Here is a 27,346-nt window from a genome sequence, read left to right as displayed (position 1 = left end):
AATAAAACTTATCCAAGTTTAATAGGCAATGTTACAGCTGACCCTGTTACTGTTCCCTTCCCAATAACCATTAGGCCGGCGTCACACTCAGCGTATGCAAATACGGTCCGTATATTACGGCCGTAATATGCTGAAAAGTCCTGAAAATAGTGGTCCGTAGCTCCTCCGTAGGCAGGGTGTGTCACCGTTTTTTGCGCATGTCATCCTCCGTATGTAATCCGTATGGCAGCCGTACTGCGTGTTTTTATCGCAGGCTTGCCAAACCGACATACGGATATACAAGGGATCCATGTGTTAAAAAAAAAATAAAAACATGTATACTGTCTATATATATATATATACACGAACAGGATTCAGCCAGCCCGTATACCGGGTATTGTGTGCCGTGATTGGAGCCTAAAACTGTGAAAACTTGGATGAAAAATCTTGAAAATTTACTTTATTAAAGAAAATTCCATTTCCCATTAAAAACTATTGAAAGTGACTTTTCCCCATTGGTTATAATGGAGTAAAGATGGCCGCCATCACCTCATAACCGTTGGGCACGAGACTGTTAATTGAGCTACGCCGTTACCTGAGCCCCAGTCTGACTGAAAAACTTCAGAATCCGCCATTACAGAGCGCGCGGCGGGCGGGAGCGGCAGGGGGCGTGTCATTCGTCCTCGCCCCCACTGGAAGAAGCTACGGCGAAACAGCGCTTGTCGGGCGCTGGGGATCCGCTCCTGCCTCCTGCTACGGGTCACTAGTATCTCTCTGCACCTCTGGCTACATTAAGGTAATTAACCCTGGGACTATTAATATGTGTACCTTAGCCCCTTATCATTAGGTACCTCCTCTATCGTGGCAATCTCACATGAATCCTTTTCCAGGTGGTTAGCATACTTTTTTGCACCACTGGATACATTTTAGGTTTTTTTCTGCCAAGCCTTAGAGGGGAATACCATGCTCAGGGTCCACATACCACAATTTGGTAACAGTTTTGTGCAGTGTCTTGCTATTCAGCCTTACATATACTAGTGCCACCATCAATACTATCATCTGCTATACTCTGGGCTTTTCTATCTCCTGTGCCCATATGAGGCAGGTCCGTCTCCCCCAGATTTTTGTCTAGGTGTTGAAATATCCCCTGTATTTTATCTATATTTTGTGTTTTTGATTGTTTTGTTTTTTTAAAGATTGTTAATAAAAAATTACATTTTTAAATTACCTTCCTCATCCTCACTTCGTCTTTCCTTTGGAAGATACCATTCTCTACAAAGGAATATGTGAATTATGAATATTTGAAGTGACCTTTGCCTGTTCTAAATAGGACTATGGGAATTATATATATATATATATATATATATATATATATATATATATATATATATATATATATATATATATATATGTCAGTAGACACATATATGTATATATATATTATTACTTCATACAGCGCGAGATAGCAAAAAGCCGGTAATTCAATTACCGGCTTTTGCTTTCTCCTTCCTAAACCCGACATGATATGAGACCTGGTTTACATACAGTAAACCATCTCATATCACCATTTGTTTTGCATAATCCACACTACTAATGTTAGTAGTGTGTATATGCAAAATTTGGCCGTTCTATCTACTAAATTAAAGGGTTAAATGGCGGAAAAAATTGGCGTGGGCTCCCGCGCAATTTTCTCCACCAGAGTAGTAAAGCCAGTGACTGAGGGCAGATATTAATAGCCTGGAGAGGGTCCATGGTTATTGGCCCCCCCCCTGGCTAAAAACACCTGCCCCCAGCCACCCCAGAAAAGGCACATCTGGAAGATGCGCCTATTCTGGCACTTGGCCACTCTCTTCCCACTCCCGTGTAGCGGTGGGATATGGGGTAATGAAGGGTTAATGCCACCTTGCTATTGTAAGGTGACATTAAGCCTAATTAATAATGGAGAGGCGTCAATTATGACACCTATCCATTATTAATCCAATTGAATGAAAGGGTTAAAAAACACACACACACATTATTAAAAATTATTTTAATGAAATAAAAACAAAGGTTGTTGTAATATTTTATTTAACGCACAATGCAATCACTGAAGACCCTCGTTCTGTAAAAGAAAAAACATAATAAACCAACAATATACTTACCTTCTGCAGATCTGTAAAGTCCAACGATGTAAATCCTTCTGAAGGGGTTAAAACATTTTGCAGCAAGGAGTTCCGCTAATGCAGCGCTGCTCCTCGCTGCAAAACCCCGGGGAATGAAGCTAAATATAGGTCAATGATCTATATTTAGCTTCATTTGCGGTGAGGCGCCCTCTGCTGGCTGTTCATAGATCGTGGGAACTTACCTAGAAAGCTCCCAGGCTCGAGTTCATATGAGGACAACCAGCAGAGGGTGCCTCACCGCAAATGAAGCTAAATATAGATCATTGACCTATTTTTAGCTTCATTCCCCGGGGTTTTGCAGCAAGGAGCAGCCTGCATTAGCGGAACTCCTTGCTGCAAAATGTTTTAACCCCTTCAGAAGGATTTACATCGTTGGACTTTACAGATCTGCGGAAGGTAAGTATATTGTTGGTTTATTATGTTTTTTCTATTACAGAACGAGGGTCTTCAGTGATTGGATTGGGCGTTAAATAAAATATTACAACAACCTTTGTTTTTATTTCATTAAAATAATTTTTAATAATGTGTGTGTGTTTATTTTTAACCCTTTCATTCAATTGGATTAATAATGGATAGGTGTCATAATTGACGCCTCTCCATTATTAATTAGGCTTAATGTCACCTTACAATAGCAAGGTGACATTAACCCTTCATTACCCCATATCCCACCGCTACACGGGAATGGGAAGAGAGTGGCCAAGTGCCAGAATAGGCGCATCTTCCAGATGTGCCTTTTCTGGGGTGGCTGGGGGCAGGTGTTTTTAGCCAGGGGGGGCCAATAACCATGGACCCTCTTCAGGCTATTAATATCTGCCCTCAGTCACTGGCTTTACTACTCTGGCGAAGAAAATTGCGCGGGAGCCCACGCCAATTTTTTCCGCCATTTAACCCTTTAATTTAGTAGATAGAACGGCCAAATTTTGCAGATACACACTACTGACATTAGTAGTGTGGAATCTGCAAAAAAAAAGGAGAGAAGACATGGTTTACTGTATGTAAACCATGTCTCAAATCATGTCGGGTTTAGGAAGGAGAAAGAAAAAGCCGGTAATTGAATTACCGGCTTTCAAGCTGTATAGCGCTGGAATAAATATTAATATATATACATATATGTGTCTCACTGACATATATATATATATATATATATATATATATATATATATATACAGTATACTTATTCTATGTGTACACATTTATTCTACCTATTCTACTGTAAGCTGTCAGTGTGATTTTACTGTACACCGCACTGAATTACCGGCTTTTCTCTCTAACACCGCTGCGTATTTCTCGCAAGTCACACTGCTTGTCCGTGTGTAATCCGTATTTTTCACGCTTCCATAGACTTTCATTGGCGTATTTCTTGCGCAGTACGGTGACAAACGCAGCATGCTGCGATTTTCTACGGCCGTAGAAAGCCGTATAATACTGATTAGTAAAATACGGCAGATAGGAGCAGGGGCATAGAGAATAATTGTGCCGTATTTTTTGCGAGTTTTACGGACGTAGTTTCTGCGCTCTTACGTCCGTAAAACTCGCAAGTGTGACGCCGGCCTTAGATGTTTCAGTACAAAAGATAAGATTAGGATCTATTCCTTGAGGCTATGAATGTGTTAAGGCCCCTTCACATTAAGCGACGCTGCAGCGATACCGACAACGATCCGGATCGCTGCAGCGTCGCTGTTTGGTCGCTGGAGAGCTGTCACACAGACAGCTCTCCAGCAACCAACGATCCCGAAGTCCCCGGGTAACCAGGGTAAACATCGGGTTACTAAGCGCAGGGCCGCGCTTAGTAACCCGATGTTTACCCTGGTTACCAGCGTAAAAGTAAAAAAAAACAAACAGTACATACTTACCTACCGCTGTCTGTCCCCGGCGCTCAGCTGCTCTGCACTCCTCCTGTACTGACTGTGAGCACAGCGGCCGGAAAGCAGAGCGGTGACGTCACCGCTCTGCTTTCCGGCTGACCGACGCTCACAGCCAGTACAGGAGGAGTGCAGAGCACAGCGCCGGGGACAGACAGCGGTAGGTAAGTATGTAGTGTTTTTTTTTTTTTACTTTTACGCTGGTAACCAGGGTAAACATCGGGTTACTAAGCGCGGCCCTGCACTTAGTTACCCGATGTTTACCCTGGTTACCAGTGAAGACATCACTGGATCGGTGTCACACACGCCGATCCAGCGATGTCCACGGGAGATCCAGCGACGAAATAAAGTTCTGGACTTTGTTCAGCGACCAACGATCTCCCAGCAGGGGCCTGATCGTTGGTCGCTGTCACACATAACGATTTCCTTAACGATATCGTTGCTACGTCACAAAAAGCAACGATATCGTTAACGATATCGTTATGTGTGAAGGTACCTTTAAGAAAAAATGGAGGAGTGGGCATTACCAAAGTTGAAGGATTAGCCCACCACATGCGCATATATGCAGGGCCGTATTTGCCACTAGGCACTTGAGGGCACGTGCCTAGGGCGGGGACGATGTGGAGGGCGGCACCTAAGCAAGGTTTTTTTTTATTTTTAAGTCCTGGGTCACCTCCCGACCGACCGCATAAACCCCCCCGCCCTTTCCCCAACTGCCCCCCTGCCTCCCACCCACCCTCCTTGAAGATGATGGTCACCCTGCTCCAGCGATGCCTGGTCTCAGCGTCTGTAGCGTGTCCTGAGTGAGCGGTCACGTGGTACCGCTCATTAAGGTCATGAATATGGGCATATTCATGACCTTAATGAGCGGTACCACATGACCGCTCACTCAGGAAGGTGCTGCGCCGGGAGTCGGGACAGAGCCATAGGGATGTCGGTGCGGCCGCGCGGTGTGGGACAGGTGAGTATGAGGGACAGGGGGCGGGGGGATGAAGGAGGATGGTAAGCCGCTCCTTGCAAGATGGGAGAAGGATCGGGGGGTGGAGAGATGAGCCATGCATACGGGGGGAATATGAGCCATGCATACAAGAGGTGGGGGGGAATTATGAGCCATGCATACAGGAGGAGGGGGAATATGAGCCTTGCATACAGGGGGGAATATGAGCCATGCATACAGGAGGGGGGAATTATGAGCCATGCATACAGGAGGGGGGATATGAGTCATGTGTACAGGGGGGAAATTATGAGCCATGCATATAGGAGGGGGGATATGAGCCATGCATACGGGAGGGGGGATATGAGCCATGCATACAGGAGGATGGGAAATATGAGCCATGCATACAGGGAGGGAATATAAGCCATGCATACAGGAGGGTGGATATGAGCCATGCATACAGGAGGGGGTGGTGGTGGACTATGAGCCATGCATACAGGAGGTGGGGGGAATTATGAGCCATGCATACAGGGGGGATTATGAGCCATGCATACAGGAAGGGGGGAATATGAGCCATGCATACAGGAGGGGGGGAGTATGAGCCATGCAAACAGGAGGGGGAGAATATGAACCATGCATACAGGAGGAGGAGGGAGTATGAGCCATGCATATGGGATGGGAGGGAGATGAGCCATACATACAAGATGGGATTGGTGTTGTGAATTCTGTGGCAGAGCTCCCTCATGTGGTCACAAGTGGTACTTCGGCTGATTCTCTCTGGGAGCTTCCGTTTGTGGAGGAAACTGGTACTGCTGCTTCTGAGTTTCCTCCCTCAGGTGATCTGGTGAGGTCGTTAGGTGCTTCTCTACTTAACCCCACCTAATGCTTTGATTCATGCTTCCTGTCAATGTTCCAGTGTTGGACTTGTGTTTCTCTGGATCATTCCTGTGGCCTGCTGCTCTGCATAGCTAAGTGCTTCTTTGCTATTTGTTGCTATTTTTTCTGTCCAGCTTGTCTATTTGTTTTGCTGGAAGCTCTGGGACGCAAAGGGTGTACCTCCGTGCCGTTAGTTCGGTACGGAGGGTCTTTTTGCCCCTTTGCGTGGTTTTCTTTAGGGTTTTGTGTAGACCGCAAAGTTATCTTTCCTATCCTCGTTCTGTCTAGAATATCGGGCCTCACTTTGCTGAATCTATTTCATCCCTATGTTTGTCTTTTCATCTTACTCACAGTCATTATATGTGGGGGGCTGCCTTTTCCTTTGGGGTATTTCTCTGAGGCAAGGTAGGCTTATTTTTTCTATCTTCAGGCTAGTTAGTTTCTCAGGCTGTGCCGAGTTGCATAGGTAGCGTTAGGCGCAATCCACGGCTGCCTCTAGTTGTGTTTGGAAAGGATCAGGGATTGCGGTCTGCAGAGTTCCCACGTCTCAGAGCTCGTTCTATTATTTAGGGTTATTGTCAGATCACTGTATGTGCTCTGACCTCCATGTCCATTGTGATACTGAATTGCCTTTCATAACAGTACAGGAAGCCAAAAGTACTAATGATTCTCAATAGAGGGAAAAAAGAAGTTCTGAGACCATTTTTTTTTCTTGGCTTTGTGTTTTGTCTTTTTTTTTCCCTAGACATTTGGGTGGTTCAGTACACAGGTGTAGCGATGGACATTAGAAGTCTGTCTTTATTTGTGGATCAGCTCTCGGCAAGAGTACAAAAGATTCAAGACACTATTGATCAGAAATCTATGTTAGAACCAAGAATTCCTATTCCTGATTTGTTTTTTGGAGATAGAACTAAGTTTCTGAGTTTCAAAAATAATTGTAAGTTATTTCTGGCCTTGAAACCTCGTTCCTCTGGTGATCCAGTTCAACAGGTTTTGATTATTATTTCTTTTTTGCGCGGCGACCCTCAGGACTGGGCATTTTCTCTTGCGCCAGGAGATCCTGCATTGAGTAATATCAATGCGTTTTGCCTGGCGCTCGGATTGCTGTACGATGAGCCTAATTCAGTGGATCAGGCAGAAAAGAATTTGCTGGCTCTTTGTCAGGGTCAGGATGAGATAGAGGTATATTGCCAGAAATTTAGAAAATGGTCAGAGCTCACTCAATGGAATGAATCTGCGCTGGCAGCTATGTTCAGAAAGGGTCTCTCTGAAGCCCTTAAGGATGTCATGGTGGGATTTCCTATGCCTGCTGGTTTGAATGAGTCTATGTCTTTGGCTATTCAGATCGGTCGACGCTTGCGTGAGCGTAAATCTGTGCACCATTTGGCGGTATTACCTGAGCTTAAACCTGAGCCTATGCAGTGCGATAGGACTTTGACCAGAGTTGAACGGCAAGAACACAGACGTTTGAAGGGGCTGTGTTTCTACTGTGGTGATTCCACTCATGCCATCTCTGATTGTCCTAAGCGCACTAAGCGGTTCGCTAGGTCTGCCACCATTGGTACGGTACAGTCAAAATTTCTTCTGTCCGTTACCTTGATCTGCTCTTTGTCATCATATTCTGTCATGGCGTTTGTGGATTCAGGCGCTGCTCTGAATTTGATGGACTTGGAATATGCTAAGCGTTGTGGGTTTTTCTTGGAGCCCTTGCAGTGTCCTATTCCATTGAGAGGGATTGATGCTACGCCTTTGGCCAAGAATAAGCCTCAATACTGGACCCAGCTGACCATGTGCATGGCTCCTGCACATCAGGAGGATATTCGCTTTCTGGTGTTGCATAATCTGCATGATGTGGTCGTGTTGGGGTTGCCATGGCTACAAGCCCATAATCCAGTATTGGATTGGAAATCCATGTCGGTGTCCAGCTGGGGTTGTCAGGGGGTACATGGTGATGTTCCATTTTTGTCAATTTCGTCATCCACCCCTTCTGAGGTTCCAGAGTTCTTGTCTGATTACCGGGATGTATTTGATGAGCCCAAGTCCGATGCCCTACCTCTGCATGGGGATTGTGATTGTGCTATCAATTTGATTCCTGGTGGTAAATTCCCAAAAGGTCGACTGTTTAATTTATCCGTGCCTGAGCACACCGCTATGCGCAGTTATGTGAAGGAATCCCTGGAGAAGGGGCATATTCGCCCGTCATCGTCGCCATTAGGAGCAGGGTTCTTTTTTGTAGCCAAAAAGGATGGTTCGCTGAGACCTTGTATAGATTATCGCCTTCTTAATAAGATCACTGTTAAATTTCAGTACCCCTTGCCTTTGTTATCTGATTTGTTTGCTCGGATTAAGGGGGCTAGTTGGTTCACCAAGATTGATCTTCGTGGTGCGTATAATCTGGTGCGAATCAGGCGAGGCGATGAATGGAAAACTGCATTTAATACGACCGAGGGTCATTTTGAGTATCTAGTGATGCCATTCGGACTTGCCAATGCTCCATCAGTGTTTCAGTCCTTTATGCATGACATCTTCCGAGAGTACCTGGATAAATTCCTGATTGTGTACTTGGATGACATTTTGATCTTCTCGGATGATTGGGAGTCTCATGTGAAACAGGTCAGAACGGTTTTTCAGGTCCTGCGTGCTAACTCTTTGTTTGTGAAGGGATCAAAGTGTCTCTTTGGTGTGCAGAAGGTTTCATTTTTGGGGTTCATCTTTTCCCCTTCTACTATCGAGATGGATCCTGTTAAGGTCCAAGCCATCCATGATTGGACTCAGCCGACATCTCTGAAAAGTCTGCAAAAGTTCCTGGGCTTTGCTAATTTTTATCGTCGCTTCATCTGCAATTTTTCTAGTATTGCCAAACCATTGACCGATTTGACCAAGAAGGGTGCTGATTTGGTCAATTGGTCTTCTGCTGCTGTGGAAGCTTTTCATGAGTTGAAGCGTCGTTTTTCTTCTGCCCCTGTGTTGTGTCAACCTGATGTTTCTCTTCCGTTCCAGGTCGAGGTTGATGCTTCTGAGATTGGAGCAGGGGCTGTTTTGTCGCAGAGAGGTTCTGATTGTTCAGTGATGAAACCATGCGCTTTTTTTTCCAGGAAGTTTTCGCCTGCTGAGCGGAATTATGATGTGAGCAACCGAGAGTTGCTGGCCATGAAGTGGGCATTCGAGGAGTGGCGTCATTGGCTTGAAGGAGCTAAGCATCGCGTGGTGGTATTGACTGATCATAAGAACCTGACTTATAATAATCTTTATTTTTATAATAATCTTTATTTTTATATAGCGCTAACATATTCCGCAGCGCTTTACAGGTTTTTGCACACATCATCATCACTGTCCCCGATGGGGCTCACAATCTAAATTCCCTATCAGTATGTCTTTATCTCGAGTCTGCTAAGCGTTTGAATCCTAGACAGGCTCGTTGGTCGCTGTTTTTCACCCGTTTTGACTTTGTGATTTCGTACATTCCGGGCTCTAAAAATGTGAAGGCGGATGCTCTGTCTAGGAGTTTTGTGCCCGACTCTCCGGGTTTATCTGAGCCGGCGGGTATCCTCAAGGAAGGAGTAATTGTGTCTGCCATCTCCCCTGATTTGCGGCGGGTGCTGCAAAAATTTCAGGCTAATAAACCTGATCGTTGTCCAGCGGAGAAACTGTTTGTCCCGGATAGGTGGACAAATAAAGTGATCTCTGAGGTTCATTGTTCGGTGTTGGCTGGTCATCCTGGAATCTTTGGTACCAGAGAGTTAGTGGCTAGATCCTTTTGGTGGCCGTCTCTGTCGCGGGATGTGCGTTCTTTTGTGCAGTCCTGTGGGATTTGTGCTCGGGCTAAGCCCTGCTGTTCTCGTGCCAGTGGGTTGCTTTTGCCCTTGCCGGTCCCGAAGAGACCTTGGACACATATCTCTATGGATTTTATTTCAGATCTTCCCGTCTCTCAAAAGATGTCAGTCATTTGGGTGGTCTGTGATCGATTTCTAAGATGGTCCATCTGGTACCCTTGTCCAAGTTGCCTTCCTCCTCTGATTTGGTGCCATTGTTCTTCCAGCATGTGGTTCGTTTGCATGGCATTCCAGAGAATATCGTTTCTGACAGAGGTTCCCAGTTTGTTTCGAGGTTTTGGCGAGCCTTTTGTGGTAGGATGGGCATTGACTTGTCTTTTTCCTCGGCTTTTCATCCTCAGACTAATGGCCAGACCGAACGAACCAATCAGACCTTGGAAACCTATCTGAGATGCTTTGTTTCTGCCGATCAGGATGACTGGGTGTCCTTTTTGCCTTTGGCTGAGTTCGCCCTTAATAATCGGGCCAGCTCGGCTACCTTGGTTTCGCCGTTTTTCTGCAATTCTGGGTTCCATCCTCGTTTCTCTTCAGGACAGGTTGAGTCTTCGGACTGTCCTGGTGTGGATACTGTGGTGGACAGGTTGCAGCAGATTTGGACTCATGTAGTGGACAATTTGACCTTGTCCCAGGAGAAGGCTCAACGTTTCGCTAATCGCAGACGCCGTGTGGGTCCCCGACTTCGTGTTGGGGATCTGGTTTGGTTATCTTCTCGTCATATTCCTATGAAGGTTTCCTCTCCGAAGTTTAAACCTCGTTTCATAGGTCCTTATAGGATTTCTGAGGTTATTAATCCTGTGTCTTTTCGTCTGACCCTCCCAGATTCTTTTTTCATACATAACGTCTTCCATAGGTCATTGTTGCGGAGATACGTGGCACCTATGGTTCCATCTGTTGACCCTCCTGCCCTGGTTTTGGTGGAGGGGGAATTGGAGTATATTGTGGAGAAGATTTTGGATTCTCGTGTTTCAAGACGGAAACTCCAGTATCTGGTTAAATGGAAGGGTTATGCTCAGGAGGATAATTCCTGGGTTTTTGCCTCTGATGTCCATGCTCCCGATCTTGTTCGTGCCTTTCATGTGGCTCATCCTGGTCGGCCTGGGGGCTCTGGTGAGGGTTCGGTGACCCCTCCTCAAGGGGGGGGTACTGTTGTGAATTCTGTGGCAGAGCTCCCTCCTGTGGTCACAAGTGGTACTTCGGCTGATTCTCTCTGGGAGCTTCCGTTTGTGGAGGAAACTGGTACTGCTGCTTCTGAGTTTCCTCCCTCAGGTGATCTGGTGAGGTCGTTAGGTGCTTCTCTACTTAACCCCACCTAATGCTTTGATTCATGCTTCCTGTCAATGTTCCAGTGTTGGACTTGTGTTTCTCTGGATCATTCCTGTGGCCTGCTGCTCTGCATAGCTAAGTGCTTCTTTGCTATTTGATGCTATTTTTTCTGTCCAGCTTGTCTATTTGTTTTGCTGGAAGCTCTGGGACGCAAAGGGTGTACCTCCGTGCCGTTAGTTCGGTACGGAGGGTCTTTTTGCCCCTTTGCGTGGTTTTCTTTAGGGTTTTGTGTAGACCGCAAAGTTATCTTTCCTATCCTCGTTCTGTCTAGAATATCGGGCCTCACTTTGCTGAATCTATTTCATCCCTACGTTTGTCTTTTCATCTTACTCACAGTCATTATATGTGGGGGGCTGCCTTTTCCTTTGGGGTATTTCTCTGAGGCAAGGTAGGCTTATTTTTTCTATCTTCAGGCTAGTTAGTTTCTCAGGCTGTGCCGAGTTGCATAGGTAGCGTTAGGCGCAATCCACGGCTGCCTCTAGTTGTGTTTGGAGAGGATCAGGGATTGCGGTCTGCAGAGTTCCCACGTCTCAGAGCTCGTTCTATTATTTTGGGTTATTATCAGATCACTGTATGTGCTCTGACCTCCATGTCCATTGTGATACTGAATTGCCTTTCATAACAGAGAGGGGCATTATACAGTACACTAGATTCCTTGATAGGGCGTTGATCCAGGGAACTAGTCTGATTGCCGTATGTGGAGTCGGGAAGGAATTTTTTTCCCCAATGTGGAGCTTACTCTTTGCCACATGGTTTTTTTTTTGTCTTCCTCTGGATCAACATGTTAGGCCATGTTAGGTTAGGCTATGGGTTGAACTAGATGGACATATAGTCTTCCTTCAACCTTAATAACTATGTAACTATGTAAGTATTGAGCATCATGTGGGGTCATTATACAGTATGGAGCATCATGTGTGGCCATTATACAGTATGGAGCATCATGTGTGGCCATTATACAGTATTGAGCATCATGTGTGGCTATTATACAGTATTGAGCATCATGTGGGGCCATTATACAGTATTGAACATCATGTGGGGTCATTATACAGTATGGAGCATCATGTGTGGCCGTTATACAGTATGGAGCATCATATGTGGCCAATGGCCATTATACAGTATGGAGCATCATGTGTGGCCATTATACAGTATGGAGCATCATGTGTGGCCATTATACAGTATGGAGCATCATGTGGGATCATTATACAGTATTGAGCATCATGTGTGGCCATTATACAGTATAGAGCATCATGTGTGGCCATTATACAGTATGGCGCATCATGTGGGGTCATTATACAGTATGGAGCATCATGTGTGGCCATTATACAGTATGGAGCATCATGTGTGGCCAATGGCCATTATACAGTATTGAGCATCATGTGTGGCCATTATACAGTATGGAGCATCATGTGTGGCCAGTATACAGTATGGAGCATCATGTGTGGCTATTATACAGTATGGAGCATCATGTGTGGCCATTATACTGTACAGTATTGAGCATCATGTGTGGCCAAAGGCCATTATACAGTATTGAGCATCATGTGTGGCCATTATACAGTATTGAACATCATGTGGGGTCATTATACAGTATGGAGCATCATGTGTGGCCATTATACAGTATGGAGCATCATGTGTGGCCAATGGCCATTATACAGTATTGAGCATCATGTGTGGCCATTATACAGTATGGAGCATCATGTGTGGCCAGTATACAGTATGGAGCATCATGTGTGGCTATTATACAGTATGGAGCATCATGTGTGGCCATTATACTGTACAGTATTGAGCATCATGTGTGGCCAAAGGCCATTATACAGTATTGAGTATCATGTGTGGCCATTATACAGTATGGAGCATCATGTGTGGCCATTATATAGTATGGAGCATCATGTGTGGCCAATGGCCATTATACAGTATTGAGCATCATGTGTGGCCATTATACAGTATGGAGCATCATGTGTAGCCATTATACAGCATGGAGCATCATGTGTGGCCATTATACAGTATTGAGCATCATGTGTGGCCAATGGCCATTATACAGTATTGAGCATCATGTGTGGCCATTATACAGTATGGAGCATCATGTGTGGCCAATATACAGCGTGGAGCATCATGTGTGGCCAATGGCCATTATAGAGTATTGAGCATCATGTGTGGCCATTATACAGTATTGAGCATCATGTGTGGTCATTATACAGTATGGAGCATCATGTGTGGCCATTATACAGTATGGAGCACTGTGTGGCCATTTTTTTTTTGGTTATAATTATTGTATATGAAACAGTGTGATCAGCAGTGCTAAATGGGTGTGGTTGGGACTTGGATATGGGTGTGACAAGCTGTGAAATGGGTGTGGTCAGAGGCGTGGCCTAAAATTTGCCGTAGTGCGCCGCAAACTTTATACCTCTTTCCCTTCTTCAAAAGTTGGGAGGTATGGTACCGCATTTGCCAGATCACAGCAAGTGCCGCAAATCCCATAGGGAATGAATGAAGCCAAACGCAGTGTTGCTATAAGTGATCCGTTACGCGGCAGATGCGGAAAAACTGCCGGATCTGCTGCAAAAGGCTTCTTTCACATCAGCGATTCTTGCCAAAGTCACTGCCGATAGTGTCATACTCACCAAAGGGGGAGGCAGCGCTAAAAGTGCCTAGGGCAGCAGAAACTCTAAATACGGCCCTGCATATATGCATGTAATACATATACAGAGAAAAGCTAGCAACAGTTGGAGCGTATATGGGATGAACAAATACTTTTATTTATATCAAATGCCCCAAAATACCAAAAAATGAAAAACAAAAGAAAGCATGAAAAAACAAGGCGAAATCTATAATAAGATAAACCCTCCATGCTGTGTCAAACCTACACACATAAAACAAGAGAAATTTCTCCAAAAAATGGATACCGAGTATATCAAGCATAAAATATGGACGTTAGTAGTCAATATAGATATCCCATAACAACAACAAAAAACAGCTGAGAAATGGATGCAAATGTATGACAGCATGTCTTTCATTTGCATGTAGAAAAGCCGCAGAGACACCATCACGTGTTTCTCAACGCAAGCGATAAATAGCCAGATCTTTCACCGGGAACGAACAACCACGGGAAGGGCAGCATCCAAAAGGAAAACCACCAATGCCAAAACATGGTATCCATCCACAGACAGCTGTTTCGGGGTATTTGCCCCTCATCAGTGTGGAGTAGGAAACTGGCTATTAGGAGCAGTGCCTGGTAAAAGGACTATAAACATAAGGATGAATGACCTCTGGGAGATCAAAACATCCAACACCGCGGAGACACCATCACGTGTTTCTCAACGCAGTGATCCAGAACACTGCTCCTATCCCTTATGGGAAATATGCAAATGCATGTAGAAAAGCCGCAGAGACACCATCACGTGTTTCTGGGGGCAGTGTTCTGGATCACTATCACTACGTTGAGAAACACGTAATGGTGTCTCCGCGGTGTTGGATGTTTTGATCTCCCCGAAGTCATTCATCCTTATGTTTATAGCATGTCTTTCAATGTCTGCAGTGTTATAGAAACGGGTACGTTTTTTCATCTTTTTTTAAAGGGAATTTGTCATCACATTTGAGCTATCTAACCTATTAATATGGGCATACAGGTTGCTGAAAAAGTCCTACCTGTATGTCTCATATCAGATGCCTTGTTGTGAAGAAATCATCTTTTATCTGTTCATGTAAATGACATCTTTCAGGCTCTGAGGAGGACGGTACCCAGAAAATAATGCTGCCTCCTCACTTCATTATGCTATGCATCGCCTCCCACAGCATCACTCTGTCCCTATGAGATCGGGTGCTCAGCCAGAAATTTCACGAATCCGCATTCTATCTCCCGGTGTTGCTCTTCAGTATTGTGTCTCTCTATGAGCATAGGCTTCATGTTCACTCTGTGCAGGTGCTGGCGAGTCCCCCTTATCCTACCTGGGCCCCATGTTGGTATATATAGCGCCCATACTGGCAATATGTTCCTCACCCTGGTAAAGGTTCCTTATACTGGTATACAGTGTGGGTACCGAAAGTATTCAGACCCCTTTAAATTTTTCCCTTTGTTTCATTGCAGCCATTTGGTAAATTCAAAAATGTAATTTTTTTTCTCATTAATGTACACTCTGCACCCCATCTTGACTGAAAAAAACATAACTGTAGTAATTTTTGCAAATTTATTAAAAAAGAAAAACTGAAATATCACATGGTCATAAGTATTCAGACCCTTTGCTGAGTATTGAGTAGAAGCACCCTTTTGAGCTAGTACAGCCATGAGTCTTCTTGGGAATGATACAAGAAGTTTTTCACGCCTGGATTTGGGGATTCTCTGCCATTCTTCATTGCAGATCCTCTCCAGTTCCGTCAGGTTGGATGGTGAACGTTGGTGGACAGCCATTTTCAGGTCTCTCCAGAGATGCTCAATTGGGTTTAGGTCAGGGCTCTGGCTGGGCCAGTCAAGAATGGTCACAGAGTTGTTCTGAAGCCACTCCTTTGTTATTTTAGCTGTGTGTTTTGGGTCACTGTCTTGTTGGAAGGTGAACCTTTGGCCAAGTTTGAGGTCCAGAGCACTCTGAAAGAGGTTTTCATCCAGGATATCTCTGTACTTGGCCACATTCATGTTTCCTTCTATATCAACCAGTCGTCCTGCCCCTGCAGCTGAAAAACACCCCCATAGCATGATGCTGCCACCACCATGTTTCACTGTTGAGACTGTATTGGACAAGGTGATAAGCAGTGCCTAGTTTTCTCCACACATACCGCTTAGTATTATCACCAAAAAGGTCTATCTTTATCTCGTCAGACCAGAGAATCTTATTTCTCATAGTCTGGGAGTCCTTCATGTGTTTTTTAGCAAACTTTATGCAGGCTTTCATATGTCTTGCACAGAGGAGATGCATGTAAAGAAGCTGCGGAGACACCATCACGTGTTTCTCGACGCAAGCAGTGAATAGCCAGGCCTTTCCCCGGGAAGGAACAACCACGGGAAGGGCAGCATCCTATGAAGGAAAGCCACCTATGCCAAGCATGGTATCCATCCACAGACAGCTGTTTCGGGGTTTTTGCCCCTCATCAGTGTGGAGTAGGAATCTGGCTATTAGGAGCAGTGCCTAGTAAAAAGGCTATAAAGGTACAGATGATTGGCCTCGGGGAGACCAAAACATCCAACACCGCGGAGACACCATCACGTGTTTCTCAACACAGTGATTCCAGAACACTGCCCCCATCCCTTATGGGAAATATGCAGATGCATGTAAAGAAGCTGCGGAGACACCATCACGTGTTTCTCGGCATAGGTGGCTTTCCTTCATAGGATGCTGCCCTTCCCGTGGTTGTTCCTTCCCGGGGAAAAGCCTGGCTATTCACTGCTTGCATCGAGAAATTACATGCATCTGCATATTTCCCATAAGGGATGGGGGCAGTGTTCTGGAATCACTGCGTTGAGAAACACGTGATGGTGTCTCCGCGGTGTTGGATGTTTTGGTCTCCCCGAGGCCAATCATCTGTGCCTTTATAGCCTTTTTACTAGGCACTGCTCCTAATAGCCAGATTCCTACTCCACACTGATGAGGGGCAAAAACCCCGAAACAGCTGTCTGTGGATGGATACCATGCTTGGCATAGGTGGCTTTCCTTCATAGGATGCTGCCCTTCCCGTGGTTGTTCCTTCCCGGGGAAAGGCCTGGCTATTCACTGCTTGCGTCGAGAAACACGTGATGGTGTCTCCGCAGCTTCTTTACATGCATCTGCATATTTCCCATAAGGGATGGAGGCAGTGTTCTGGAATCACTGCGTTGAGAAACACGTGATGGTGTCTCCGCGGTGTTGGATGTTTTGGTCTCCCCGAGGCCAATCATCTGTGCCTTTATAGCCTTTTTACTAGGCACTGCTCCTAATAGCCAGATTCCTACTCCACACTGATGAGGGGCAAAAACCCCGAAACAGCTGTCTGTGGATGGATACCATGCTTGGCATAGGTGGCTTTCCTTCATAGGATGCTGCCCTTCCCGTGGTTGTTCCTTCCCGGGGAAAGGCCTGGCTATTCACTGCTTGCGTCGAGAAACACGTGATGGTGTCTCCGCAGCTTCTTTACATGCATCTGCATATTTCCCATAAGGGATGGAGGCAGTGTTCTGGAATCACTGCGTTGAGAAACACGTGATGGTGTCTCCGCGGTGTTGGATGTTTTGGTCTCCCCGAGGCCAATCATCTGTGCCTTTATTGCACAGAGGAGAGGCTTTCGTCGGGCCACTCTGCTGAAAAGGCCCGATTGGTGGAGGGCTGCAGTGATAGTTGACTTTGTGGAACTTTCTCCCATCTCCCTACTGCATCTCTGGAGCTCAGCCACAGTGACATTTGGGTTCGTCTGTACCTATCTCACCAAGGATCTTCTCCCACGATTACAAACATGTCCAAAGACGTATGAACTATAAATAGGGACCTTCACCATGATAATGATTCCCAAATAGTGTTTAAACTGGGGGTGCGTTGAGAATATGTAGCCTAAAAAATGGATAACAAGTATCCACGCACACCATTCAAAAGGAAAAGGGGGTATATTTAAAACAATAAATTTTATTTAAGAATTTCTACAATACAAAAAAATCATAAAATCTCAAAAGTTACACTAAACATGTACAAAAAAATGAGTAAGAGGAAAAGAGTTTACTCAAGTAAGACACATGTGGTAGAGTGGAACTAGTAACAGGCTATGGGTTAGTAAAGGTAAGTATATCACATGGACCTAACCTAGGGTATGGAAAAAGCCAAGCTTAAAAAGCAGGTGCTTATGTCAAACATAAAGTGCTGGTAGGGCAAAATAATGGATCATAACCACACAGGATGCCTTGTGGTGAGTTCAAAACATGCCCATATGAAGATAAGATGCCCGTCCATAGTACCACGAATGCCCCGACATGCGTTTCGCGGATTGTTTTCTCAAGGGGCTGTACCACGATTGCTGAGTTTGGCTGGATGGGCAGGTCTAGGAAGCCTTCTGGTGGTGAACAATGAAAAAGGTTAGGTTTCAGCTCACCCCCATCAGCAAATCCATGAAAGTCCACAGGAACATCCGAGCAAGGAAAACGCCACCGCCCAAAGTCCAATATTGAATGAGTAAGAAGAAAATCCAGCTCCGGAATAAAAAATCATCAAATTTATTTCCACATATTAAAATTCAGAAAAAGCTGCTTGGGAATGACTGCACAGCTATTCCAGAAAAGAAGCCATAAGTTAGCTAAACGCGTTTCGAGCACACATGGTGTTCTTTGTCCACCGCATCAAGACTTCTGGTGGTCCCAAACTTCTTCCATTTAAGGATTATAGAGGCCACTGTGCTCTTAGGAACCTGGAGCACTGTAGAAATTCTGTTGTAACCTTGGCCAGATCTGTGCCTTAATGCTGTCTCTGAGCTCTTTGGCCAGTGCCTTTGACCTCATGATTCTGATTTGGCCTGACATGCACTGTGTGCTGTGAGGTCTTATATAGACAGGTGTGTGCCTTTCCAAATTAAGTCCTATCAGTTTAATTAAACACAACTGGACTCCAATGAAGGAGTAGAACCATCTAAAGGAGGATCACAAGGAAATGGACAGCATGTGATTTAAATATGAGTGTCTGAGCATAGGATCTGGATACTTCTGACCATGTGATATTTAGAAGTAATAAGATGTATATCTATGCGCTTAATTCTAAAACTCTGGGCAAGACCGTCAATGAAAAAGACCTGGGTGTATGGGTGGATGACAAACTCACATTTAGTGGCCAGTGTCAAGCAGCTGCTACAAAGGCAAATAAAATAATGGGATGCATTAAAAGAGGCATAGATGCTCATGAGGAGAACATAATTTTACCTCTATACAAGTCACTAGTTCGACCACACTTAGAATACTGTGCACAGTTCTGGTCTCCGGTGTATAAGAAAGACATAGCTGAACTAGAGCGGGTGCAGAGAAGAGCGACCAAGGTTATTAGAGGATTGGGGGGTCTGCAATACCAAGATAGGTTATTACACTTGGGGCTAGTTTGGAAAAACGAAGACTAAGGGGTGATCTTATTTTAATGTATAAATATATGAGGGGACAGTACAAAGACCTTTCTGATGATCTTTTTAATCATAGACCTGAAACAGGGACAAGGGGGCATCCCCTACGTCTGGAGGAAAGAAGGTTTATGCATAATAACAGATGCGGATTCTTTACTGGAAGAGAAGTGAGACTATGGAACTCTCTGCCATATGATGTTGTAATGAGCGATTCATTGCTTAAATTTAAGAAGGGACTGGATACCTTTCTTGAAAAGTATAATGTTACAGGGTATATACACTAGATTCCTTGTTAGGGTGTTGATCCAGGGAACTAGTCTGATTGCCGTATGTGGAGGTGGGAAGGAATTTTTTCCCCAATGTGGAGCTTACTCTTTGCCACATGGGTTTTTTTTGCCTTCCTCTGGATCAACATGTTAGGGCATGTTAGGTTATGCTATGGGTTGAACTAGATGGACTTAAAGTCTTCCTTCAACCTTAAAAACTATGTATCTCTACATAAAGACCTTACCGAATTACTATATACATTGCTCTGCATTTGCAGGTTGTCGCTTGTCAACCCTGGAAGAAGAGAACAAATTTCACACAAGGTAAGAGACACTTTCATCATGTAGCCACTAGGTGGCTCCAACTGAAAGAAGATTTCAGATAGCAAGCAATCCATCTATACTGACCAGGAGAAAGTGTGATGAGCATAAAACGGCTTTACAGGCCGCAGCGATCATAGCCACAGATTAGTATGGTTAGATTGTGGACACTATAGAGATGGGCAAATAGTCCTACATTGTATAATTACTAACTCTCCTATTGCCAAAATAGGAATGAAGAATACACATGAAGTCTGTAATAGTTATTTTTCCTGATTTTTAACATTAAAGCAAGTATTGTCAGACAACAGACTGATTTTAGCCAAGTGGCTGTGAATAACAGAATGAAATCTCTTGGTGCTTGGGACAAGGGTTTCACGATGCACGCCTCTCAACAGTATGATATCTGTCAACTAGACAATCATTCCAGTAATTGCTCTCTGTTCCGGCCTTACTTTACCCCAGGTTTTTCCACCAATCCCATTCACAATACACACAATTTTCCCCATTGGCTTCCACGTAACACCTACATCTCATCTTGTTCCTTCATCTCAGTTTTATGCGTTTGACTCATGAATGCATGAAACTAACTGATAGCAGGAGAACATGTGAACGGGCCCTGTCCTCTTTTTTATATGAGCTAAAACATATTTTGCTATTTTACTGGTGATTGAAATATGGATATTGCTCATTGTCAATAAAAAAAAGATCGAGTTGGCATAATTATAGGCCATGCAAAGCTTCCTTGGGAATTTAAATATGCAAATCGACTCTTCAGAAGAGAACTACAACTCTAGTGCCACATATTGGAGGTAGCATCCCAAAAAGTCAATATCGACTCTTTAACAAGCATTACCAAGTGACATGATAAAAAGTTGAAGCGCAAAGCAGGAGAACTAATTTGGCTTATTTTTTCATACATTTGTGCTCAAAAGTTTACATACCCTGGCAGAATTTTTGCTTTCTTGGGTTTTGTTTCAGAGAATATGAATGATAACACCAAAACTTTTTCTCCACTCATGGTTAGTGGTTGGGTGAAGCCATTTATTGTCAAACTACTGTGTTTTCTCTTTTTTAAATCATAATGACAACCCAAAACATCCAAATGACCCTAGTCAAAAGTTCACATACCCTATTTCTTAATACCGTTTATGCCCCCTCTAACATGAATGACAGCTTGAAGTTTTTTGTGGTAGTTGTGGATGAAGTTCTTTATTTTCTCAGATGTTAAAGCTGCCCACTCTTCTTGGCAAAAAGCCACCAGTTCCTGTAAATTTCTGGGCTGTCTAGCATGAACGGCGCACTTGAGATCTCCTCAGAGTGGCTCAATGATGTTGAGGTCAGGAGACTGAGATGGCCACTCCGGAACCTTTAATTTGTTCTTCTGTAGCCGATGACAGGTTGACTTGGCCTTGTGTTTTGGATTATTGTCGTGTTGGAATGCCCAAGTTTGTCCCATGCGCAGCTTACGTGCTGATAATTGTAAATTTGCCTCCAGTATTTGTTGATAACATGGTGCATTCATCTGTCCTTCAACTTTGACCAAGTTTCTTGTGCCTTTATAGCTCACATATCCCCAAAACATGAGCGATCCACCTCTGTGCTTTACAGTAGGAATGGTATTACTTTAATCATAAGCCTTGTTGACCTCTCTCCAAATGTAACGTTTATGGTTGTGGCCAAATAGTTAACTTTTGGTCTCATCACTCCAAATTACCTTGTTCCAGAAGTTTTGAGGCTTGTCTCTCTGCTGTTTTGCGTAATGTAGGCAAGATACTTTTATTATTATTATTTATTGTTATAGCGCCATTTATTCCATGGAGCTTTACATGTGAGGAGGGGTATACATAATAAAAACAAGTACAATAATCTTAAACAATACAAGTCATAACTGGTACAGGAGGAGAGAGGACCCTGCCCGCGAAGGCTCACAATCTACAAGTGATGAGTGAGGATACAGTAGGCGAGGTAGAGGTAGTAGACGAGGTAGTAGAGCTGGTCATGCAGCGGTTTGGTCGATCGGTGGTTAACTTTGTGGCATATGTGCAGTAATGGCTATCTTCTGGCGGCTCAACCATGCAGCCCATTTTTCTCCAAGTGCCTCCTTATTGTGCATCTTGAAACAGCGACACCCCTAGTTTTCAGAGAGTCCTGTATTTCAGCTGATGTTATTTGTGGATTTTTCTTTGCATCCTGAACAATTTTTCTGGCAGTTTTAGACATTTTTGTTGGTCTACCTGACCGTGGCTTTGTTTTTACAGAGCCCCTGATTTTCCATTTGTTAATCACAGTTTGAACGCTGCTGACTGGCATTATCAATCCCTTGGATATCTTTTTTTTATCCCTTTCCTGTTTAATACAGTTCAACTATCTTTTCTCGTAGATCCGTTGACAATTCTTTTGCTTTCCCCATGACTCTCAATCCAGAAACGTCAGTGGCTGGATAAAAGATGCAAGAGTCTGTCTGGATCCCAGAAACTCACTCAGCTTTTATGCACACACACACAGATTACAAGCAAACAAGTCACAGGTGAGGATGTTACCTTTAGTAGCCATTCAAACCCATGTGTGTCAAATTCTATGCATGTTATCAGGCCAAAATCACCAGGGTATGTGAATTTTTGATCAGGGTCATTTGGATGTTTTGGGTTGTCATTATGATTTAACTAGAGAAAACACAGTGGTTTGACAATAAATGGCTTCACCCAACACTAGCCATGAGTGGAGAAAATGTTTTGGTCATATTCCCTGAAAAAAGGCCAAGAAAGCAAAAATTCTGCCGGGGTATGTAAACTTTTGAGCACAACTGTACATGAATTCCACATTCTTGCTCCTTGGTTACCTGCAAGCTGCAGCTTACTAATCTATTAGTTCATATTATAGGTTGCATTAATTTTCTAACTTCTGTCATAAAGATATATATTCTTTACCAGTTCAGGATTTGGCCTTTTCTCCCTTTTAATGACCGGACACATTTTCAGATTTGTTTATTTCATAAATGTAGTTTTAATTGTTGTATAAAATTCTATCAGTTAATTAGAAATAGAAATTTGAACTGGCTGTGGCTTTGGTTTCCTAATTTTGTTTTATTTATTTATTTTTCTTTATTTATTTTACACGTTGAGGAATTTTAACATTGAAATACATTTTTACATTGCTGATTTTATCTGTAACTGGGGCTGGTATAATAGCCCACGTTACAGGGCAAATTCAACCGCCTGCTTGAACAGCAGCGCTAATCTGGGTTTTCTAGATCCTAGCAATCCTTGCTCCTTTCTGGCACCTGGCGATAGCCTGATCACTTCTTGCTGTGCAATAACGTTTAGAATGTCATAGCACAGTACAATGCAGACCGCCTGGAGAATTAAATTCTATAGGCAGCCCGAAATTAGTTAAAGAAGACCTATCACGTTCGATAAACATATCATTTTTTTACCTAGTGTAAATGCTGCTGTTCTCTGAAATCTATGGTTATTTTTGTTTTATTATAGTTATTTTTGTTTTGTTACTGCACCTTTCTGATTTCTGATATATGCTTATATATGCTGTGGCTTATTGTTGGTTGGAGATTATCAGTTATGGTCACAAATGTCCTGTTTAGTTTCTGACCTTTTTAGTCTTTGACAACCTAACTCTCTTACTATTGTGCCCTTAACTTTGACCTCCTGGTTTAGATATGGCATCAGGACAATTCTCTGCCATCTCCACCGGCCTTCAACCACTCTTTGGGTGTAACTTTTGGGAGCCCTTCATAAGTCCAGATACATGTGTAGAGGTTAAAGGGTGAAGGCCAGGTTTCCCCTGGGACTTGCTAAGTTGAATGTCTTGTGCAAAGCCTCTCCATGCTACCATCTTGTTACGCACGCAGGTGGGGCACGTTGTTCAAGGACCTACGGTGCCACAGGGTCGGGCTAACCTAGGAAGGCCTTAGCTAAGCCAGAGAGACTTGCCCACAGGCCCGCTCCGAAGCACAAACATCTTCCTCATCATAGAGACAAAAAGCGAAAGACTGTTTGTGCTTCGGGGAGGCCTGTAGGAAGGTCTCTTCTTGGTTTCTCTGGCCTAGAGCAGGAAGATAAGACTCTGTCTACAGTCCTGCCCTGCAGCATGGGCATCTCATTAACTGAAAACTTCTAACACTGATTGCACAACAACCACAAGATGGATTTCTTCACCCCAGGTATTATTTTAATCAGTATAACAACACCAACCTGACAATGACTGTAGTTTACTTAGCAAAATCCTGGTGACAGGTGTTGCTTAGCACCTCCCAATTGAGGAGGGTGCCTTTTAAACAAGATACCTCCCAGCTATTGCCAGGGAGCTATCTTGCAGGTGTACGCTATGCTAAATGCTTTCCAACCATTGGCTGGTGGCATTTTACTATGTGCGCACGCTGTACCTTCAAGAGCAGGGGAACGTGCAGGGGAGCCGCTGGTAAGTGCAGCGTGCACTACACCAGGAAGACAGGAAGCACGCAGGGGACCATTTTGCATGGCTGGCTCGGAGAGTATGTCAGCATCCCTGCATGTATGGTGAAGGGGAACCATGTAGGGGCGCTGGCCATAGTGTTACACATCTACTGTGCCTGGTTACACATACAGGGAAGAGGGGGCCATATCTGAGGAACAGAGAGGTACAGGAACAAAATAAATAATGAACGCCCCTTTCAGGCAGTTACACCAAGTAAACAAAAATACATACATATTTAAGACAAGTGACAGATCCGCTGTAATTTCTGTTATATTACAAAATAATGTGACAAACTGGTAACTTTATTATCTCTATATTATAATCCAGAGCAATAATAATCTTCAGATGTAAATGTTAGAAGCAGAGAACTTTTAATGCTCCCTACATTAGCACATCATGACTTCTCCGACTGCAAAAACTCATTCTTTCTGCCAGGAACATGTGTCTAAAATATATATGTATTTCCACCATTCCAGTCTTACTGCCTCAGTAAAAAGGATGATTATAGACTATAGACTATGGCGTTCTTCTGGGCTCCTTATTGCCACAGCATCAATCCACTCCCGGCTATAGATAAGGAAATTGCTTTAGCGCTCTTCGACATTTCTGCATCCATGCAAGTTTGCCCGCTTGAACCTGTATTCTTTCCGCTCATGAATGTCCTTTATTATCTCTTGTTTGAGCAAAAAGTGGAGACGGATGATAATATCTTTAGTATCCTTCCAAATGTTTAACGTGTGAAGGAAAACAATGTCTCAGCCAATATTTTTAAGGCTGCTTTCAAAGGTGTCGTTAAAAGGCCTTATTATATGTGTGAAAAACAGCAGCCAGAGACTGGCACCCACAATGTATTTCCAGCCAATTTTCAAACCTCCTGCCTCCTCCATGGGATTCATTAAAGACAAAATCAATCCTTCCATCTAGCGCTCACCCCTGTTGCTAGGCAATTATTTTATAAAGATTGCTGGCGCAGGGTCAATTGCATCCTGTATAGCATCCTTCCATTAGCATTGTGCGGCTGTCTCTGGTCCGGCCAGGGATGCCAATAAGAGCACAGCGTCTCCCATACACGCAGCGTTTAGGTTTGTTTTCCACATCAGTCACAAACAGGCTGCACGCACAGAATATTTCTGTAGTAAAATCCCCCGTCCTGGCAGTCTCCTCAGCCATATATCTTACGCAGGAAGATGCAATCCACAATCCGCAGTTCTGTTAGGACGGTTTAATGGCCCAAATAGATCTCTAGTCTATTCTACGGTTTGGCTCACTCAAATCAATACATTAATAGGAACTCCTGATTGATGTGTTACATAGGTAATACTGTACATAATCCATCTGGGGCATGAAGGTCATCTGCCACTAATGCTGCACTACCTGCTTGTCGGTGTCCTTAAATTTCCATTTTTATCTAGAACCTTCGAGCTCAATTAGAATAAGAGAAATACTGTAAAATCTAAAAAAGAAAAAAACTAAATAAAAAAAACAACTATACAAACATACAACAGTGCTTTGAAGTATGTCATCATTTTTCACAATTCTGTATAAATTTGACCTAAAATTAGATCAGATTTTCACAGAAGTCCTAAAAGTAGAAATAGAACTGAATGTCACAATTGAGTAAAAAATATTACACTTTATTATTGGATCATTAAACTAAAAAAAAATCACACATCTGTGAATAGCAAAAATATGTGACCCTTTGTTTCCTGAATCTGGTGTGACCCCTCTGTGCAGCAATAATTACATCTAAACATTTCTGGTCATTGTTGATTAATCCTGCACATCGGCTTGGCGGACTTTTAGCCCATTCCTCCCACCAAAACAGCTTAGTAAGCAGATGTGTTCGACCATACGAATCCCACGCCTGGCAATCTGATTTATCCAATACATCCTGGCAGCACGCAAATTGGTGAAACCTCCACAAAAATGTGCTCATCTCTTGTGATATGGACAATTAAAGTCATCTTACAGATTAATAACTGAAGAAGGTTAGTAAACCTTAGTAGCAAGCCTGGCCATCACTTGCCATATACTGTATTATATTAAAATATACAGTAATTGTAACTCTTCTCCTGAATATGACGTATTTATTTGTTCCTAAGATGTGACATCTTCCCTATATAAAAAAAAAATCCGATTTTGTTTTTAGCCAACTGGGTGTTGGCTAAAACAATTTCCATGGAGAAGAGTTGATTACCACATTTACATACAATGTGCAAATAGGAAGAGGGTTCATATCATATTTATGGAAAGTGATGTTTTTTTTTTTTTAAGGGAACCTGTCGCACCCCAGGCCCTGACTGACACTGGCTCTGCATTGCGGCCGGCTATCAGTCAGGGCTGTTTATACTCGGCTCTGGCTCTTTATATTCAGAGCGCTGACTGAACCAGCGCAGGCACCACCCCTCCCCCTCTGACTGAAATCAAAAAGCTGCCGGGGGAATAAAGTTAAATTTCTCTCCAGAGCTATCTACGGGGTCCATAGCGACGACTGCAAGGCTACCCTAGTAGTAATGTCTTTCACAGTAGTATTCCTTCCTCACTTATAAAGTCACAGCAGTTCCCATGACTAAATAATACTTGACTTGTCACAGAAGTAAAATTGACAGAAACCCATTTGTAATAATACAGAAGTTTACCTGACGCTATCCCACTTGAGATGTCACAACAGCTCACAGCAGCGTACTGGAATTAACCCCACTTGTTATGGCATAGCTTAACTGATTGTCACATTGGAAAATGCTATTTACCTGTAAGTATAGGGTTAATCGGCGGGCAAATAGCATTGCAAAGCTACCAAGAGATGCTAGCTTTCAGTTTTGAGGGCATGAACTGTTCGGCCACATTCACAGCTCGCAGCAGCACTCACTATACTTACATCTACAGCTCACAGTATAGTGATCAGTGCTGTGCGACATGACTGTAATCACTCCTGCACCGCTACATGACTGAAAGCCGGCGGCTCATGGGAGGAGATAACTTCATTTTCTCCCAGTAGCCACACTTTCAGTAAGGTGGTCATGCAGCATAATTTTACATTGGTAAAAAGTGGCAGAATAAAATCCTAAATTACTCCCCCTCTCAATGGTGCACTAGGTGACCACTGATTCTTCCTCCCCATAATACTGATTCTAGTCCAGAGGGCATCTCATTGCTTGAGGTCTCATGCTTGTGACGCTCACAATCCCAAATTTATCTCGGCCACCACATGAGTGAAAGCTGCTGCACTTGGCTTCTTTCAAAACTATGACAGCTAGTGAAAGTGACAGCA

At 43.7% G+C, this 27,346-nt stretch overlaps 1 protein-coding gene across 3 annotated transcripts in view; it reads left to right on the top strand.

Moving 5' to 3' along the window:
• The window catches only part of TMEM154 (transmembrane protein 154), an 86,607-nt gene that overhangs the window by 45,358 nt on the left and 13,903 nt on the right, over positions 1-27,346 (top strand). The window contains exons 5-6 of one of the 3 annotated variants that reach the window (XR_011316974.1): positions 19,560-19,605; positions 21,986-22,132. Coding sequence is in view for 2 of the 3 variants with exons in the window: in XM_069744072.1 (XP_069600173.1) it covers positions 19,560-19,605; positions 22,030-22,132 (149 nt within the window). In the remaining variant the exon portion in view is untranslated. The remainder of the gene's footprint in view (positions 1-19,559; positions 19,606-21,985; positions 22,133-27,346) is intronic. The other 2 variants (XM_069744072.1, XM_069744073.1) reach the window with 2 other exon arrangements.

This window comes from Ranitomeya imitator, chromosome 1, assembly GCF_032444005.1.
Source record: "Ranitomeya imitator isolate aRanImi1 chromosome 1, aRanImi1.pri, whole genome shotgun sequence".
In the NCBI taxonomy this organism is placed as follows: Eukaryota; Metazoa; Chordata; class Amphibia; order Anura; family Dendrobatidae; genus Ranitomeya; species Ranitomeya imitator.
This window is presented reverse-complemented; position numbering and strand designations above follow the sequence as displayed.